The sequence below is a fragment of the Wyeomyia smithii genome, chromosome 3, assembly GCF_029784165.1.
Source record: "Wyeomyia smithii strain HCP4-BCI-WySm-NY-G18 chromosome 3, ASM2978416v1, whole genome shotgun sequence".
In the NCBI taxonomy this organism is placed as follows: Eukaryota; Metazoa; Arthropoda; class Insecta; order Diptera; family Culicidae; genus Wyeomyia; species Wyeomyia smithii.
The window spans coordinates 270,355,206-270,371,409 of NC_073696.1; the positions used below are offsets into that span (position 1 = coordinate 270,355,206).

The following is a 16,204-nucleotide window of genomic DNA, read 5'->3' on the forward strand; positions in this document are numbered from 1 at the left end:
GTTTGTGTTTAGGAACATGAGATCAAGCTAATTTTATTAGTAACCGATAAATCGGTGATTAAATTAAATTACACATTTTGGTTGCTGAGCTCAGCTCTACTCTACTCTACTTATTCATCATTATTCCGCAAAATGGGGTGTTATCCAGGTTCAGGTCCAGCAATTAATGTTTTTGGGATTAGTGATGAACTATTAATAGACTCTAATAAAACGATGTTTAATTAAAAATACTGCTGCAATAAAATTTGTCAATAAACCCCTTTTAAGGCCTACAACTCATTCATAATCAACACGCCACCTATCGATTAGCCCGAAAGGGCTGTTGAAAATTGGCCCAAAAATAAATAGGTAGAATAACTTGCTGACAGCATTAATTTTATGGTTCTCTCGAAAAACTTGTTGAGCCCTTCGGCAATCCTGCTACCAGAACGAACCGGGAAAAATTCGGGCGAACGAAAATATTTACGCAACTCCATAAATATGAGCGGCCTCGCACAATGAAACCGTCCGAATCAATTAGCACCGTGGCTGCTCGCAGCGTGAGCAATCTCACTTTTCAATCGAGAATTCCCAAACCAAAACCAAACAATGACCCAACGGCGATTAGCATCACGAATCGCAAACGAGAACTTGTGCAAATTCATTATAAATCACTGCCCTTCTGGGCTGCGTTGTTACTGCCGAGGATCCACTCCATAGGTCAAGCTCGAAAACTGACTGCTACACTTTTTTCTCCTCCTCTTTTTCACCCAACATTGTTCTGTCTTGTTCAACTTTTCTAATCCAAACGTTTTTAATTCCCGGAATGGAATGCAAACACACTCTACTAGTGGGCTGTGCGATGTGCGGCGCCGTTCGGAATGTGCACCGGTACCCTTCCCGGTATCAATTCGAGTGAACCCTTTTTCGGGCGATCTTCCAGGGCCTGGTTCGCAAAATTTATAAGTCTGTGTGCGCGATCACTTTCGGCAAGGTTGGCAATGAATTAATGAGATGCGAAAGATTTCTAATAAATTGGATCGGCTTTTGCGTTCGCTATGCGCACTCACCGTCGTCGTCGCCGGTTCCAAAGATCCGGAGGAGGGATTTCGTGCCGATTCATTCTGCCCAGCGGCAATTCTCTTTCAGATCTCAACAACTGAAAATATCAAGAAAAAAAAAACATTCGTTCGAAAAGGGTCAAAGTTTTTCTAAATTTAGGACTCAACAATTGTAGGATCTGCACAAGTATCAATATGGAAAATGGTTCAGGCATTAGAATGCATTTATCATAGGGTAACCGCTTCCATATTTATCTCATCGCTCTTATTTGGTTCCCCTATTATTTTAAGTTATTAGTTATAAGATGGTCATTCCTATAGAGAAGTTTTGTAAATTATTGCTTTTCCAGGGCCTATAATATTATTTTAAAATAGTTTCTTACCTTTTTGCCTTTCTTAGCAATCACTGGCTAGGTATAGGTATAGCAATCACTGGCAAAACCTTAGGTAATCGGACTGTATCTTTATCTGTTATGTCTCAAAATGTTAAAACCACGAAACTTCATTATCTCGGAAACCATAAAAACAAATGATTTTCAATTGAAAACGAAAATTAACGGCGTCACTATCGCCTGACGATTTTTAAAAAAAAGGTCTGTATCAGGCTCTGCTTTATCCAAATTTCGTGATCATTTTTTTTCTGTGTGGACTCATCACTGCGACCAGATATTAGATCTATTGTGATATTGTTCAGGTGTTTTCTGTACTCCACACTCCATATTATTGGCAGTATCACTATTGAAGTAAGTGATACACTTCACATTCATATCCGTGCTTGTGTGAGAATTTTACCTTTCCGTTTCAAGCTTACTGCTTTACTATACCAAGCCTCTGTCCATCCTAACAATATCGCCAAATTACAATTTCCTGTAAAGAACTTTCATACGTTACTCACACCAGTTTAACTATGATAAAGACTTATTTTTGTTAGAAGGAGAGTCAACAGGGGTATTGTAGAATTCAGATTGAAGGAAGGTACGTCCTTTGACAGCCAAACTACTAAGATTCGAACCCACGACCACCCGCTTACCAAAGCGGACTCTGTAACCTTGCGGCTACGGAGCTACCCCCGGAGCTCGTGATCATGGTTTCTAGTCTTTTCGACGTTGAATTCGTCTTACGTTAACATACACAGGGATCCAATTTCAAAAACCGAAAACATCGAGAGCGTCACGAAAATTGTCCACTTTCAAACGATTTAAACTCAGTCAGCTTCCAACCGATTTCTGTCATTTTTGCAGCAATCGATTGGAAAATCATCTGAGCAGTCGTCCAAATAAGGAAAATTGTAGCTGATTGTTCGGACTACAGGTCGGACTCGATTATATACAGTCTCCGAGATTTTTTCACTATATATAATTATATAATTATTTATAACGTAACGCAAGAATAATTATTGTTGATCTCCTTTCCCCTTTTGCCATGCTTTTTGTTTAAATTTTTTTGTATGGGTGCAATACTTTGCCAACCCAACATTCTCTCCTGTTTCCTGAGCGTTACATAATTTGTAAACGTTCCCTCGCGATATTTCTGTTTTAGATCAGCTTTTTTTTACTTGAAACATTATGGCTCAAAAATCAACGTTTTGGGTCAAAAAATGTTGCGTTACGTCATATTGGACTGAAGGGAACGTTCATTAATTACGTACCGTAAATAAAAACTATTTTCGACCCCCTCTTTCATCTAGGTAACACTCTTTGTATAGATCTTTAAAATTTTTAGTAGTGATTGCGACGTTTTTACCTCCCCCTATTTTTGAACGATTTCTATACGACATTGCTGCTTTAGGTACGTTATATTTCAAATTGAAAAAAATATATTTTTTTTATGATTCGATTATATACAATTTTATATATAATCGAATCATATATAATCGAGTCAATATATAATCGAGTCTGTATATAATCGAGTCCGACCTGTATTGTACTATTGAAAATATCTGATTGGCCGCTAAATGCTTCTTTCCCAGCAAGATAAACAGAATATACCTAGAAAATTGAGAATGCGCGCTTTGTGTTATATGTATACTTCATTCCACGACTGTTCCGGTTCCACACAGATGTTAAATGCTGATCGTGGCGAAGAAAGAAAAGCCGAGCATCAATTTCTGGTTGATCGCGCTGGGAGCGTTGATACAGCACTCGTCTATCTGGTAGCGGTTATGGAGTTTCCAGTAGCTGCAGAATTATTAAAAATGGCATGCAATTCTACTGGAGAAAACGAGAGAACTAGAATCATCGACGAATGGTTATCCGAAGTGATGATAATTGAACAAACTTATCAGTGTTGTTACTGTTATGAAATATAATAGCACCTTTTGATGCTCTACAATTATGTGATTGAAGTAGTTAATATTGCCTCAAGAATGTGTTGGTGGCCCTGAGAAGGGCCGGTTGTAATTTATACTTGTTCTCGTGCTGAATGGCAGCAGATAACATAAATGCAGCATTTACGCTATTAACTTGATACAAGACGGTTATTGTTTGACATCACAGCAGAATTTCTACCTCCATACTCATGTTTACCATTGGCAATATCAAACAATCTGCTTCCATCCAACATTGGAACGGAAACATTGTATTCTTTCAAATCGCAACACGACACGATACATACATGTTATATTAATGCGTTTGTGAGAGCTTTGTACAATCGTAACGTTTGCGGTAAAAAAATGGACTTTTTTCAGATGGTGATGAAAAAAAAAAAAACTAAGACAGATAATTGAGTTCGATAAAATTCCCATGGAAGGTAATCATGTTAGCTTCCTCGCAAAAAAATATTACGTCCTTGCGTGCGGCCTTCCGGCCAGGGATGCCACATTTTCATCTATATTTTGGAGCTCAAAAAATCTTATCACCTTGGTAAAATTTGAAAAAATCTGTAAAATAAAATCTGCATATGTACTGGACATATCCTTCTCGAAAAAAAAATGCAATATAGCTTGTTTAACATTTTTTCCGTGATTCATCCATGCACATAAATAAAACCTCCGACACGCTCCACCACATTTGAGTTAATTTATGTTTTTCAACTATATGAAGAAGTTTAATTTACGACCCCATGAAAACCAGAAAAATCTGTATAAATCTGTATTATTTCCAGAAAATCTGTAATCTGTATATGCAGATATCTGTATGTAAAATAGGCAAAAAATCTGTATAAATGCAGATAAATCTGTATATGTGGCATCACTGCTTCCGGCACGGACGAAAACATGTGTGTTGGAATAATCATGATAAAGTAAAGTTCACTCACCGCTCAATGCACAGAAAAATCCCCGGAGAGCTTCGCACAAGAAGATCATCAACGATATTTGATCTAAAAGTTCATGAAAACACCATACGAGAATCAGTTTCAGCTGGTATTGTAGAGGATATTTTTGTCTCCATCTCACATACGAGCGAAACGCAATCGGGATTCGAATCATTCGAGCATCGTATCGCCTTCGTGCTTTTTCTGCGTTGAGAATAGGTAGCCTATATCAACGAACGCACGAACTCGTGTTGATATTCGGTTTTGATATTTTTCGTTTCACTCAACCGCTTGGGCGAGAATTTTGTTAGTAATTGTTTGGAAGTCTTACAGACTCGACGTGCATTTTTCGCTGCGACAGCTATTGGATGCGAGCTTTTAAGCAATGGATAATAACCGAAACCAAACAGCGAATTTTTTTATTCCACTGCGTCAGGGCAAATCTACTAAGGAATAAAGAAACGACAGCACGGTTTACGACGAAAGTAAGAAAGAGAGGCCAGATAATTGTTCACGAACTAAGCACGTGTGGTGGTGAGTTGGAGCTGACAAATTTTACAGTGCGCTTCTGGCAGCACGCCACTGGGTCAAAATCGAGCGAATAAAGAAGGGTTTTGACAGCAGTTAGGTTGCTTCCAGGTCAAAACGAGGTGAGCTGGGGGAATAAAAAAGTTCGCTAAAAGTAAACGGTTTAAAGTCGGAAAAGCTGTAGAAGAGAATGATAACTCATTCCATTGAATTGCCGTGCGTAATTGTGATTATGCACAAAGCAATAAACTGGCAATTATTTACCATTTGAATTTAACCCTAAATAAAACTCAAATTTTGTCCTTTTTCATTAACCTTTTTAGGTGCTGTTATTATAGTACATGTCTGTATTCATTAACAGAAGGTCGAGTTCCGAATCGGAATATAGCACCAAGACTTTGTTTTGCGTTGTTATAGCGTATGAATGCTTTACTATGAAAAATACTTATCCTTTTCATCTGTTTGATATATATTCAACCCTATCCCAGCGAAATGAAATGACTTTCCAATTCTTATTACTCATAAACTCAGTTTGGACTGTCATCTGCAACGACTATAAAGCTTTACATTAGAACCACCCATCAACCTCTCCAGTGCACTTGTCGTCAATGAGATGTATACAATCAGTTATCTGGTTGAAGAGCGGGTAAAAAGATAGAGAGAAAGAACATACTGATTCTTTCCATATCGTGGCATCGCTGAGTTGCGCCGAATCAAGTTCATGGTGTTTCATTTTCTCGCACCTCGAAGTTCAATCGGGATATATCAGCGTGTGAAATAAGCGACAGAAAGTTCGGAAGCGGAAAAGTATCGCATTTGAAAATGATAAAAAAAAGTAGCTGGCGGACATTGGGCGGATTCGCCGACTTCGGTACCATATCGATATTCAGCCGCTCCATCTCCTCCAACGATCGCTTCGAGTAGTTGGTGGACGTCAAATCTGGCCAGAACACCGTGTCTTCGCGCTTATGGCATTTCTTGATGAACGACGCAACTTCTGGCAGGCATTTCGTATTATAAATTTCCCCGTTCACGGCCAGCCCGGAGCGAAACAAGAGCAACTTTGACATCCCTTTCTCGCTGATTGTCAGCCACAGCCGCAGCTTCTTGGGGAACTTGGTCTGTGAAATAAACTTCACCTTCCTTCGTGGGGGAGGTAAAATACGAAGAGCCCTGCCAATCGTTGCCATCCAGGGTGAGATAGGTCTCGTCGTCCATCATCACTGCCACGTCGCGATTCGCCGGGAAAATCGACTTGACCATCTTATTCAACCGCTGTCGCTTCATCATTGCCTGCAGCTCCGAGACCAGTGGACGGGACTGCCGCTTCCTGACATGTATGTCCATGTTCTCCAGATACTTTTTCACTGTTTTAGCGCATGTACACGCAAAACTTTTCCTTATTACTTTAGAAGCAATAGCGCAAAATTGCCTTTTTGGTAACAAACCTCTTACTTAAAAGGCAATAAAATTCTTCCCCAGTCAAGTAACAACACATACTGTCATATATTTAGCACGTGTTACAGGAGTACGACTATCTAATAATGGTCGTTTCAACCACATGCAAGATTTTTTTTGTCGAAAACTGCTCCCTTTCCATTTCAAGTCAAAAAAAAATCACACACTGTCGCATATGTTGCACATGTTACAGGTTTCTTCAATCTCCAATTCATTCGGTGTGCGTGTATTAGTTCGCTGGTTGTATGCATACGGAGTAGAGAAAAAAAAATGACAAGAGCTGCCAAGCAGCATTTTCCCCGTCATAGAGTATGCAAACGTTGATGATTTCATAGACTTGAAATGCGTCTTGAAATGACATCACGATCTGTAAACTGCGTTAGAGAAAAACAAAAACATTCGCTCTCCTGCAAGATATCTAAAACACATACTCATTGGTTCATGGAAACTCATTTGCACCTGTTTGAAAATACAAAACTCGTGCCCATCCAGAACAATATTCGCAACTTCGGCAACTCTGGTCAGACAGTATTACATATTTCCATTTCAAGTAAACACTGGGGGACGAAACGAAAGTCTCGCCAAACATGTGAAAAGGGCCCATGTGCCATTTGTAAACAAGCCAAATTTTCTCATTTTGTGATTAATACAAGCGTAATCTATCCCTACAAATAAGATTTGTTGATAAAAGAAGTTGTTTTCAATCAACAAATCTTATTTGTATGGGCAGATTAAGCTTGTATTCGTCAAAAAACGTGAAATTGTGGCTTGTTTACATATGGCACATGGGCCCTTTTCACATGTTTAGCGAGAAGTGTTTCTAATTAGACATTTGAGGTTGACGGTTGAGATTCTGATTATGTGTGGATTAAGGTGACAAAAATGAACCTGATCGTTGCATCAATACAAATGCAGCGAGTGAAGTCTTGCTAACACATGCATTGCGGTGCTTGGCTGTATGTTCTCCTGCAGAAACACATACAAGCGTGTGGCCGTCATAATTTTTATTACTTTTTGGTTATTACTCTTTGTGTATAATGCGCAGTCATAAGACACAATAAGTAATAAAAAATTGCTCTAAAGTAATAAAATGTTCCCCGTTTGCGTTGGGTGAACATGTTGAGGAAACGGCGATTTAATATTATCCGTAAATTTTCTGATTTCCTGCTATTACATCCAAAACCAATGACCAGAACAGTCTCATGGCACCACAAGTTTAACGTTGAGAACAAAAAATCGTGGGTGGAATTTGCTTTACGTTATATAACCTGAAAATAAAACAATATGGGACTAAATAAATAGTGCATTTCAAAAATACTCGCATATTTTGTCCCATCCCATATAAATTCAACCAGCAACCGGCAGTATCACCGGCAACGTAGATTGTACTACAGAAAAACAACATTAGTTTAAATAATTGAATGACATACTTCTATATGCCTAAAGTTATCCGATTTACACTAATCTGGAGCAAGATTTTAAGTTCTCAGTATGTACCACTATGCAGTAGGACTATAATGCGGGTACTTTCAATATGGGACAAATCACATTCTGTGCCGAACACGCATCAGTATCGGACGTGTGATCGGTGATCGCTCCGATAGAATATAAAACAAAAGACGTGTGAACAAGTGTTGGCATTGTTTGCCTGGTCGAGTGAAATAAATCCGGGTTCAAGGTCGCGCCTTTGTGCAACTGTTTCGCATCGTGACTACCAGGTGGTGCGTAAGCCGATTTGGCTGCTGGCTGAATTGTGCTACAGCAGTGGACGAGACACAAAAGAGGAAAAAGAAGAAGCCATCAGTTGACAGTGAGTTGTATCGCTGTGTGGAGTGATCTCACACCTGGCTCGCTGCTGGTGGCTGTTTGGTGCTGCTGTATTGGTGCTGCTGGCTGTAACGGCTGCAACTTCGAACGATCGGACAACCAACCTTACTGGAAGGGAGAAGTAAAAAGGTACGTGCTCTTGTCAGCGCTAGTGCGCTAGACTTAGCGGGATGGATGTAGATCCCTCGCCTCCCGCGCCACCATCCCCGAACCCCTCTGACCCTGACCCTTCTGTTACCCCCTCCCCTGTTCATTCTTCAGTCCCCCCTCGCCCCAGGCTTTACCCAGACGGAGCCCAGGGCAGCTATACTGTTTATTTTCGGCCAAAGGCAGGACCGAAATCGAAAAAGTTGAACCTCTTGCAGATTTCTAAAGACCTGACGAAGGAGTACAAGGGCGTGACCGAAATTTCCAAGGTCCGGCCTAACAAACTCCGTGTCGTGGTCAGTAACCTGAAAGAGGCCAACGATATAGCTTGCTCTGAGCTCTTCACACGCGAGTATCGCGTTTACATACCCGCACGAGACGTGGAGATCGACGGTGTGATAACCGATTCGAGTCTGTCCGTCGAGTGTATACTGGCAAGTGCCAAAGGGTGCTTTAAAAACAAAACCTGTCCCGATGTAAAGGTGCTCGACTGCAAGCAATTGCGGTCAGCATCGATCATCGGTGGCAAAACAGTATACACCCCGTCAGACTCGTTTCGAGTTACGTTCGCCGGGTCAGCGCTACCAAGCCACGTCTCGATCCACCGGGTTCGTCTCCCTGTGCGATTATATGTGCCTCGCGTCATGAACTGCCTGAATTGTAAGCAGTTAGGCCACACCGCCGCCTACTGCTGCAATAAGGCACGTTGTGGCAAGTGTGGGGAGAATCATGCGGATGATTCCTGCAGTAAAAATGCTGAAAAATGCATTCACTGTGGGGAGAGTCAGCATGAGCTCTCGACATGTGCGGTGTACATGCAGCGCAGGGATAAAATAAAGAGGTCTCTCAAAGAGCGTTCGAAGCGTTCTTACGCTGAGATGCTGAAGAAGACCGTGACCACTTCTACCATAACATCGAACCCCTTTGATCTGTTGCCCTCCGATGAAACCGATTCTGACGATTCATCAGCGGGACATCTTATGCCAATCCTGGGGAGTCTAGGAAGAGGAAAAATGTTTCTTCTCCTAAACTTCCCCGTAAAGGTCCTAAGATTTCCCAAAGTGTAATGAAAAGTACGAACAAACCAAACAGTGCTGCGGAAAAACCGAAGCAAACTCCTCCTGGGCTTGCAAATTTAAAGTCCCAGAAGGAGTTCCCAGCACTGCCAGGAACATCTAAAACCCCAGTTGTTCCTTTTGCACATCCAGTTGATGAAACAAACTCTGGATTAGTGAAATTTTCTGACATTGTGGACTGGATTTTTGAAAATTTCAATATACCCGATCCAATTAAAATTTTTCTTACAGCATTCCTCCCAACAGTTAGATCATTTTTGAAGCAGTTGACTGCCCAATGGCCCCTCCTTGCAGCGATTGTATCCTTCGATGCCTAATTCAACTGCGTATATGAAGGATTCTATCTCTGTCTTACAGTGGAATTGTAGAAGTATTTTACCAAAAATTGATTCGCTTAAAGTTTTGATAAATAAAAACAAATGCGATGCATTTTCCCTTCGTGAAACTTGGCTTACTTCAAATATTGATCTCAACTTCCATGATTTTAATATTATTCGCCTTGATCGAGACACCCCATATGGAGGAGTACTTTTAGGGATTAAAAAGTGCTATTCTTTCTATCGTATTAACCTCCCCTCGATTCCAGGCATCGAAGTTGTCGCATGTCAAATGACAATACAAGGTAAAGAGCTTTGTATTGCCTCAATATATATTCCTCCCAGAGCACAGGTTGGGCAACGGCTGCTTTTTGATTTAATAGAACTTCTTCCCTCGCCACTTTTGATTTTGGGAGACTTCAACTCTCATGGCGTGGCTTGGGGTTCCCCTTACAATGATAACCGCTCCTCTTTAATCTATAACCTTTGCGATGACTTCGACATGACTATTTTGAACAACGGTGAAATGACACGTATCCCGAAACCTCCAGCGCGCCCAAGCGCTTCTGATCTATCCTTATGTTCGACGTCGCTACGGTTGGATTGCACATGGAAGGTAATCCTCGATCCTCACGGTAGCGACCATTTGCCTATTCTTATTTCAATTAATAACGGGTCAACTCGCATGCGACCAGTTGACATTCCGTATGACCTCACACGGAATGTCGATTGGAAGTTATACGAGGAAATGATTTCAAAAGCGGTCGATTCGATTCAACATCATCCACCACTTGAAGAATACAACCTCCTCGCGGGCTTGATTCTCGACGCCGCGTTGCAAGCCCAAACGAAGAAATATCCCGGCGTAACGATTAAAGAACGGCCTCCCACTCCGTGATGGGACCAAGAGTGCTCCGATGTCTACACGCAAAGATTCGAGGCGTTTTTGGCCTTCCAGAAGGGAGGTATACCTGGCGACTATTTACGGTATTCGGAGCTTGATACCAAGCTTAAAAGCTTGGCTAAAGCAAAGAAACGCGGATATTGGCGTCGGTTCGTGAACGAACCAGCCCGAAGAATGCGGAATCGCGTAACGGTCAACGAAAGCGAGGAGTCTTCAAGTCGGTGGATATTTGATTTTGCCAGGAAAATATGTCCGGACTCTGTTCCTGAGCAAAACATTGTTCGCGATGCGTCTCCGGGCCACGACGCGATAGAATCACCTTTTACGATGGCAGAATTTTCAGTTGCCCTCCTGTCCTGTAACAATAACGCGCCTGGGTTAGATAGAATCAAATTCAACTTGTTGAAGAATTTACCCGGCAATGCCAAGAGGCGCTTGTTGAACTTGTTCAATAAGTTCCTGGACCAAAACATTGTACCGCAGGATTGGAGGCAAGTGAAGGTGATCGCCATCCAAAAACCAGGGAAACCAGCTTCTGATCACAACTCTTATAGGCCGATTGCAATGCTATCCTGTATCCGGAAGTTGATCAAATGGTCTACTATCAGATACTCAGTTTGGCTTCCGCCGTGCCAAAGGAACGAATAATTGTCTTGCGTTGCTTTCAACAGATATTCAGCTGGCGTATGCTCGCAAAGAACAAATGGCGTCAGCATTCTTGGACATTAAAGGGGCTTTTGATTCCGTTTCTATTGACATTCTTTCGGGTAAACTTCACCGACAAGGATTTTCTCCAATTTTGAACAATTTATTGCACAATTTGCTGTCCGAAAAGCATATGCATTTACGCATGGCGATTTGGCAACTTTTCGAATTAGCTACATGGGTCTTCCCCAGGGCTCATGTTTAAGCCCCCTTCTTTACAATTTTTATGTAAATGACATCGACGAATGTCTGGCAAATTCATGCACGATAAGACAACTTGCAGACGACAGTGTAATCTCTGTTACAGGAGCCAAAGCTGCCGATTTGCAAGGACCATTGCAAGATACCTTGGACAATTTGTCTGCTTGGGCTTTACAGCTAGGTATCGAATTCTCTCCGGAGAAGACTGAGATAGTAGTTTTTTCTAGGAAGCATGAACCTGCTCAGCTTCAAACACAATTAATGGGTAAAACTATTTCTCAGGTTTTGGTACACAAATATCTTGGTGTCTGGTTCGACTCTAAAGGCACCTGGGGTTGTCACGTGAGGTATCTGATGAAAAAATGTCAACAAAGAGTGAATTTTCTTCGTACAATAACCGGACAATGGTGGGGAGCCCATCCAGGAGACCTTATAAGACTTTACCAAACAACGATATTGTCTGTTATTGAGTACGGGTGTTTCTGCTTCCGCTCCGCAGCAAACACACATTTGATCAAACTGGAGCGAATACAATATCGTTGTTTGCGTATCGCCTTAGGTTGCATGCAGTCGACCCATACGATGAGTTTGGAGATCTTAGCTGGAGTACTACCATTGAAAAACCGCTTCTGGAGCCTGTCTTCTCGTATTCTAATCAAATGTGAGGTCTTGAACCGTCCCGTGATTGAAAATTTTGAAAGGTTAATCGAACTTAATTCTCAAACCCGTTTTATGACATTGTATTTCAATCACATGTCCCAAAATATTAACCCTTCTTCGAATATTCCAAATCGTGTCAACTTATCAAATACTTCTGATTCTACTGTGTTTTTCGATACATCCATGATAGAAGAAGCTCGTGGAATCCCGGATCATTTACGCGTGCAGCAGATCCCCGAAATGTTTTCTAATAAATATCGAAATATCAACTGCAACAATATGTTCTTCACTGACGGATCACTTCTCGATGGGTCCACTGGCTTCGGTATCTTCAATAACAATTTAACCGTCTCCCATAAGCTCGATAATCCTGCTTCTGTTTACGTCGCAGAATTGGCTGCAATTCAGTACACTCTAGGGATTATCGAAAAAATGCCCACGGACCATTATTTCATCTTTACGGACAGTCTCAGTTCCATCGAGGCTCTCCGATCGATGAAAGATGTTAAGCACTCTCCGTATTTCCTGGGGAAAATACGGGAACATCTGAGTGCTTTATCCGAAAAATCTACTCAGATTACCTTAGCGTGGGTCCCTTCTCACTGCTCGATACCGGGTAATGAGAAAGCGGACTCTTTGGCTGAGGTGGGCGCAACAAACGGTGATATTTATGAAAGACCAATTGCTTTTAATGAGTTTTTCGCACTTGTACGTCAGAATACGATCATCAGTTGGCAAAATTCTTGGACTAGAGGGGAACTGGGAAGGTGGTTACATTCCATTATCCCCAAGGTATCGACGAGCCCGTGGTTCAAGGGGTTGGATGTAGGTCGAGATTTCATTTGCGTGATGTCGCGACTTATGTCCAATCACTATAGATTTGATACGCATCTCCGTCGTATTGGGCTCGGGAAAAGTAGTATCTGTGCCTGTGGTGAAGGTTATCACGACATAGAGCACGTTGTTTGGTCATGCCCTGTACACCGTGACGCCAGGTCTAAATTAATAACTTCCCTCCGGGCCGAGGGTAGAGGACCAGCTGTTCCTGTTCGTGATGTCTTGGCGAGCCGTGACCTATCCTACATGTCCCTTATGTACATTTTCCTGAAATCCATCCACGCTCCAGTCTAGTCCCATTCCTTTCCATCCACATTTAACAAAACGGCAAGAACACGTCATAGACCTCGATTTTGGAATCATCAACTGAACCCCACACGAATCCGCCAGGACCTGAGAACCCGAGGCCTTTCGTGATATCTTGGCTTGAACAACAGCGAACAACAACAACGAACCATAACCAGCAACTGAACCCCGCACAATACTTCCAGGACCCGAGGATTACAAGCCCCTGTCCCAGCTCATAACATCGTGGCCTAGCAGAACAAATCCATACATGCTGCATATTCATGGCCATTCGACGATCATCAGACGACCATTCAACTACAAAACAATAATTGAAAAATATATGCTAGTTTTAAGATAGACTTAATTTCAGCTCGTAGTCGGCAGCGAGTATAAAAAATTTGCTTAAAGATTTTAAGTCATCAGATATAATTGGCGCCGTTGAACATTAAATTGTATTTGTGCCGTGTCAAATAAACGATAGGTGAAGAAAAAAAAAAAAATTACTGCTACACGAAAACTTATTGATCCGATGCGTCGGATACATTCGTTTTTCACTTGAGCGAACCTCACTTCTTGTTCGCTAGTTATTAGGAGTGATCATGGAAATACTTATTTTGCAGTTATAGTATTCAAAATGACGCAATTAAGAATTGCTGGCCTACTCTTATCCGATCAGCATTTTATAAAGTGCTCGCACGAGATGACATCTCTAATAGATTGCTGTATTGCTCTCTTTTAGCTTCATCAAGCATCATTTTAAAATAAATCGTTATTCAAATTCCTCACCGTACACCGTCGCCCGGTTTAGTGGAGCCTATGCTGTACTGTGTAAGTGTATGCAGTTTTTATTTATTCACAACACGGTACCTCGTTAATCTCTCCACGAATACGGCGGGTTGAAGACGACCACTAAAATCAAGGAGCAAAGCGAAGCAGATAGCGTAGTACTCTCTTACGCATATTTTACGACGGATCTGATAATTAGCATAATTGTAGTGTGTTGTACGGTGGGTTGTAGTGTGTCAACACTACAACTGATGATGGTGACAAGGTAAGCAGCAATCCTTCCCCCTAGCCGACGGGGGTTGCCTGAGACAGGAGCTGTAGGTTCTCTGCTATGACCCAAATTCGCGTCCGCTGTCTTTTTGCGCCACCATTTCCATAAAATCAAGACGCGCGAAGCTCTTTATCAAATTTCCCGCACATGTTTGGCCCGTTCCCGTTTCGCGAGCGCGTTGTCTTGTGCTGCCAGGCGAGCTGCTAATTTGCATATTTTATCCCGAAGAACGCAAGGAGCAAACCGTTTGCAGGCAAGAGCCATACACCGGTTCTTCAATACTGTCTGAAAGTGCAGAATGAAAGCGACTAAATTGCACGTATGCTCTCGGCAAACACAAGAGTATGTATGCTCTCGAGGCGACGGAGAAAACAGTGCCGGCTCAAGAAGCAGAATGTGTAAGTCTCGAAACAAGCCAGACAACAAGCGGACACTTTACCGTGCCGGCAGGCGAGCGCCCGAATGATGGATTTGCTGTTACGTTGATACCGTGGAGCGCATATTAGATGATTTTTTTCCTATTTTTTCGCAGCAGCAGCATTACAGTGAAAGAGCAAATAACATTATTGAAAGTAGTGTCTGTTGGAGCCAGATCAAACATGGAACGATCTGTGACAATGTCATAAAAAGCTTGTGTAAATTTCACCTTAAGAACAATATAATAATGCATTCCTAAGAGCTTCTTGCTCTTTGGTTCCAACGTGTGCAGTATATCATTCAAAATTCGATTATGTGGAGTGGATAAATACATCAACAATCCAACGCAAAGAAGATTGTTTCTACTCTCTTATTTTATTTTTTATTTTGTTTCGCCTGATTTTTGATATTTATTATTCTAATATGAGGTCACTTCTTCATTTTTTCGAATACATTTTTCAAATCCGTTCCCGGACTTAATTATAATTTATTTTCTGTTGTGACCATCGTATGAGAAAAATAAAATCGCAATTCGCATCGACTTAGAATACTTATCTGTCAAATCTCTAATTGATGTGCTACAACTGTAGTAATATTTACTTTTAAACACGTGCATGTTGATAACTGAACAAACCTAACCATTAGCTATAAAACCGCCTACTGGCTGTGCATCACAATCAATCGAACGCCGACTGTAAAATGACGCGAAACACTTTTCTTTCCCTTTCAATAATACTGGCAATCGTCGTGTGTGAAGGTAAGTCTTCGAGAAATTCTAGCATTTTTTTAGCACTAATATCAGCTATTACTCTTAGCACATGCCTTAACCTGCACGGCTTGCGACGGTAAGGCCGATTGTGAGTCCGGAGGACGATCGGTCGAGTGTACGGTCGCACGGGTTGCCAACATACATAAGTTGTATTCGTATGTTAACCCATCGCTAAACGCCGAGTTACCGCAAGATCCCGAATTCACCTGCTTCCGCATGCTCATGGATTACGAAAGTCCACTAACGGGAAGCCTGATCAGTGTAGTTCAACGGGATTGTGCCATCAAGCAGGCTAAGTTTTGCAAATACGGGAACTGGGTGAACAGTGACTTTTTCGCCTGTAGAAGCTGCACAGGGGATAATTGCAACGCGGTTCGGAAGACATAGTCAAAAGAAAGTACATCTGCTTCGAATTAGTGTCGCCTTGAGCGAGCATAATGTGATGAGTAATAGCCAATTCAGCTTTCCCCAATAAAATATATTTAACCAAAAGATTATATCGGAAAATGTTGCCATGAATCCGAATAATAAAAGTGATCCAAAAGTTTAGTCGGTAAATGAATATTTTCACCTACATCGTGTAAGTACTTCGTGTTTGGGTGCTCTTCAACTAGAGAATAGATGTGAAAGCTTTTTAATATTCGGCTTTTTACAACACTGGCATAAACTAAAATTAAACAAATATTAACCTCTTTTTATATAACTGAACGAAGGTTGCTTA

The 16,204-nt window shown here is 41.5% G+C and overlaps 1 protein-coding gene across 1 annotated transcript; it reads left to right on the plus strand.

Annotated features, from left to right (window-relative positions):
* Window positions 1-15,353: 15,353 nt before the first annotated feature.
* On the plus strand, window positions 15,354-15,980 carry LOC129732532 (uncharacterized). Its single transcript, XM_055693485.1, has 2 exons — window positions 15,354-15,471; window positions 15,530-15,980. Exons 1-2 carry the CDS (start codon window positions 15,414-15,416, stop codon window positions 15,868-15,870), a joined length of 399 nt encoding a protein of 132 aa, XP_055549460.1. The 5' UTR covers window positions 15,354-15,413; the 3' UTR covers window positions 15,871-15,980.
* The last annotated feature ends 224 nt before the right edge of the window (window positions 15,981-16,204 follow it).

Bases quoted from the DNA above. Each gene is read 5' to 3' on its own strand.
- LOC129732532 (XM_055693485.1), top strand. From the start codon at position 15,414: ATGACGCGAAACACTTTTCTTTCCCTTTCAATAATACTGGCAATCGTC. The intron at 15,472-15,529 runs GTAAGTCTTCGA...TATTACTCTTAG, and splicing joins GGCAATCGTCGTGTGTGAAG to CACATGCCTTAACCTGCACG.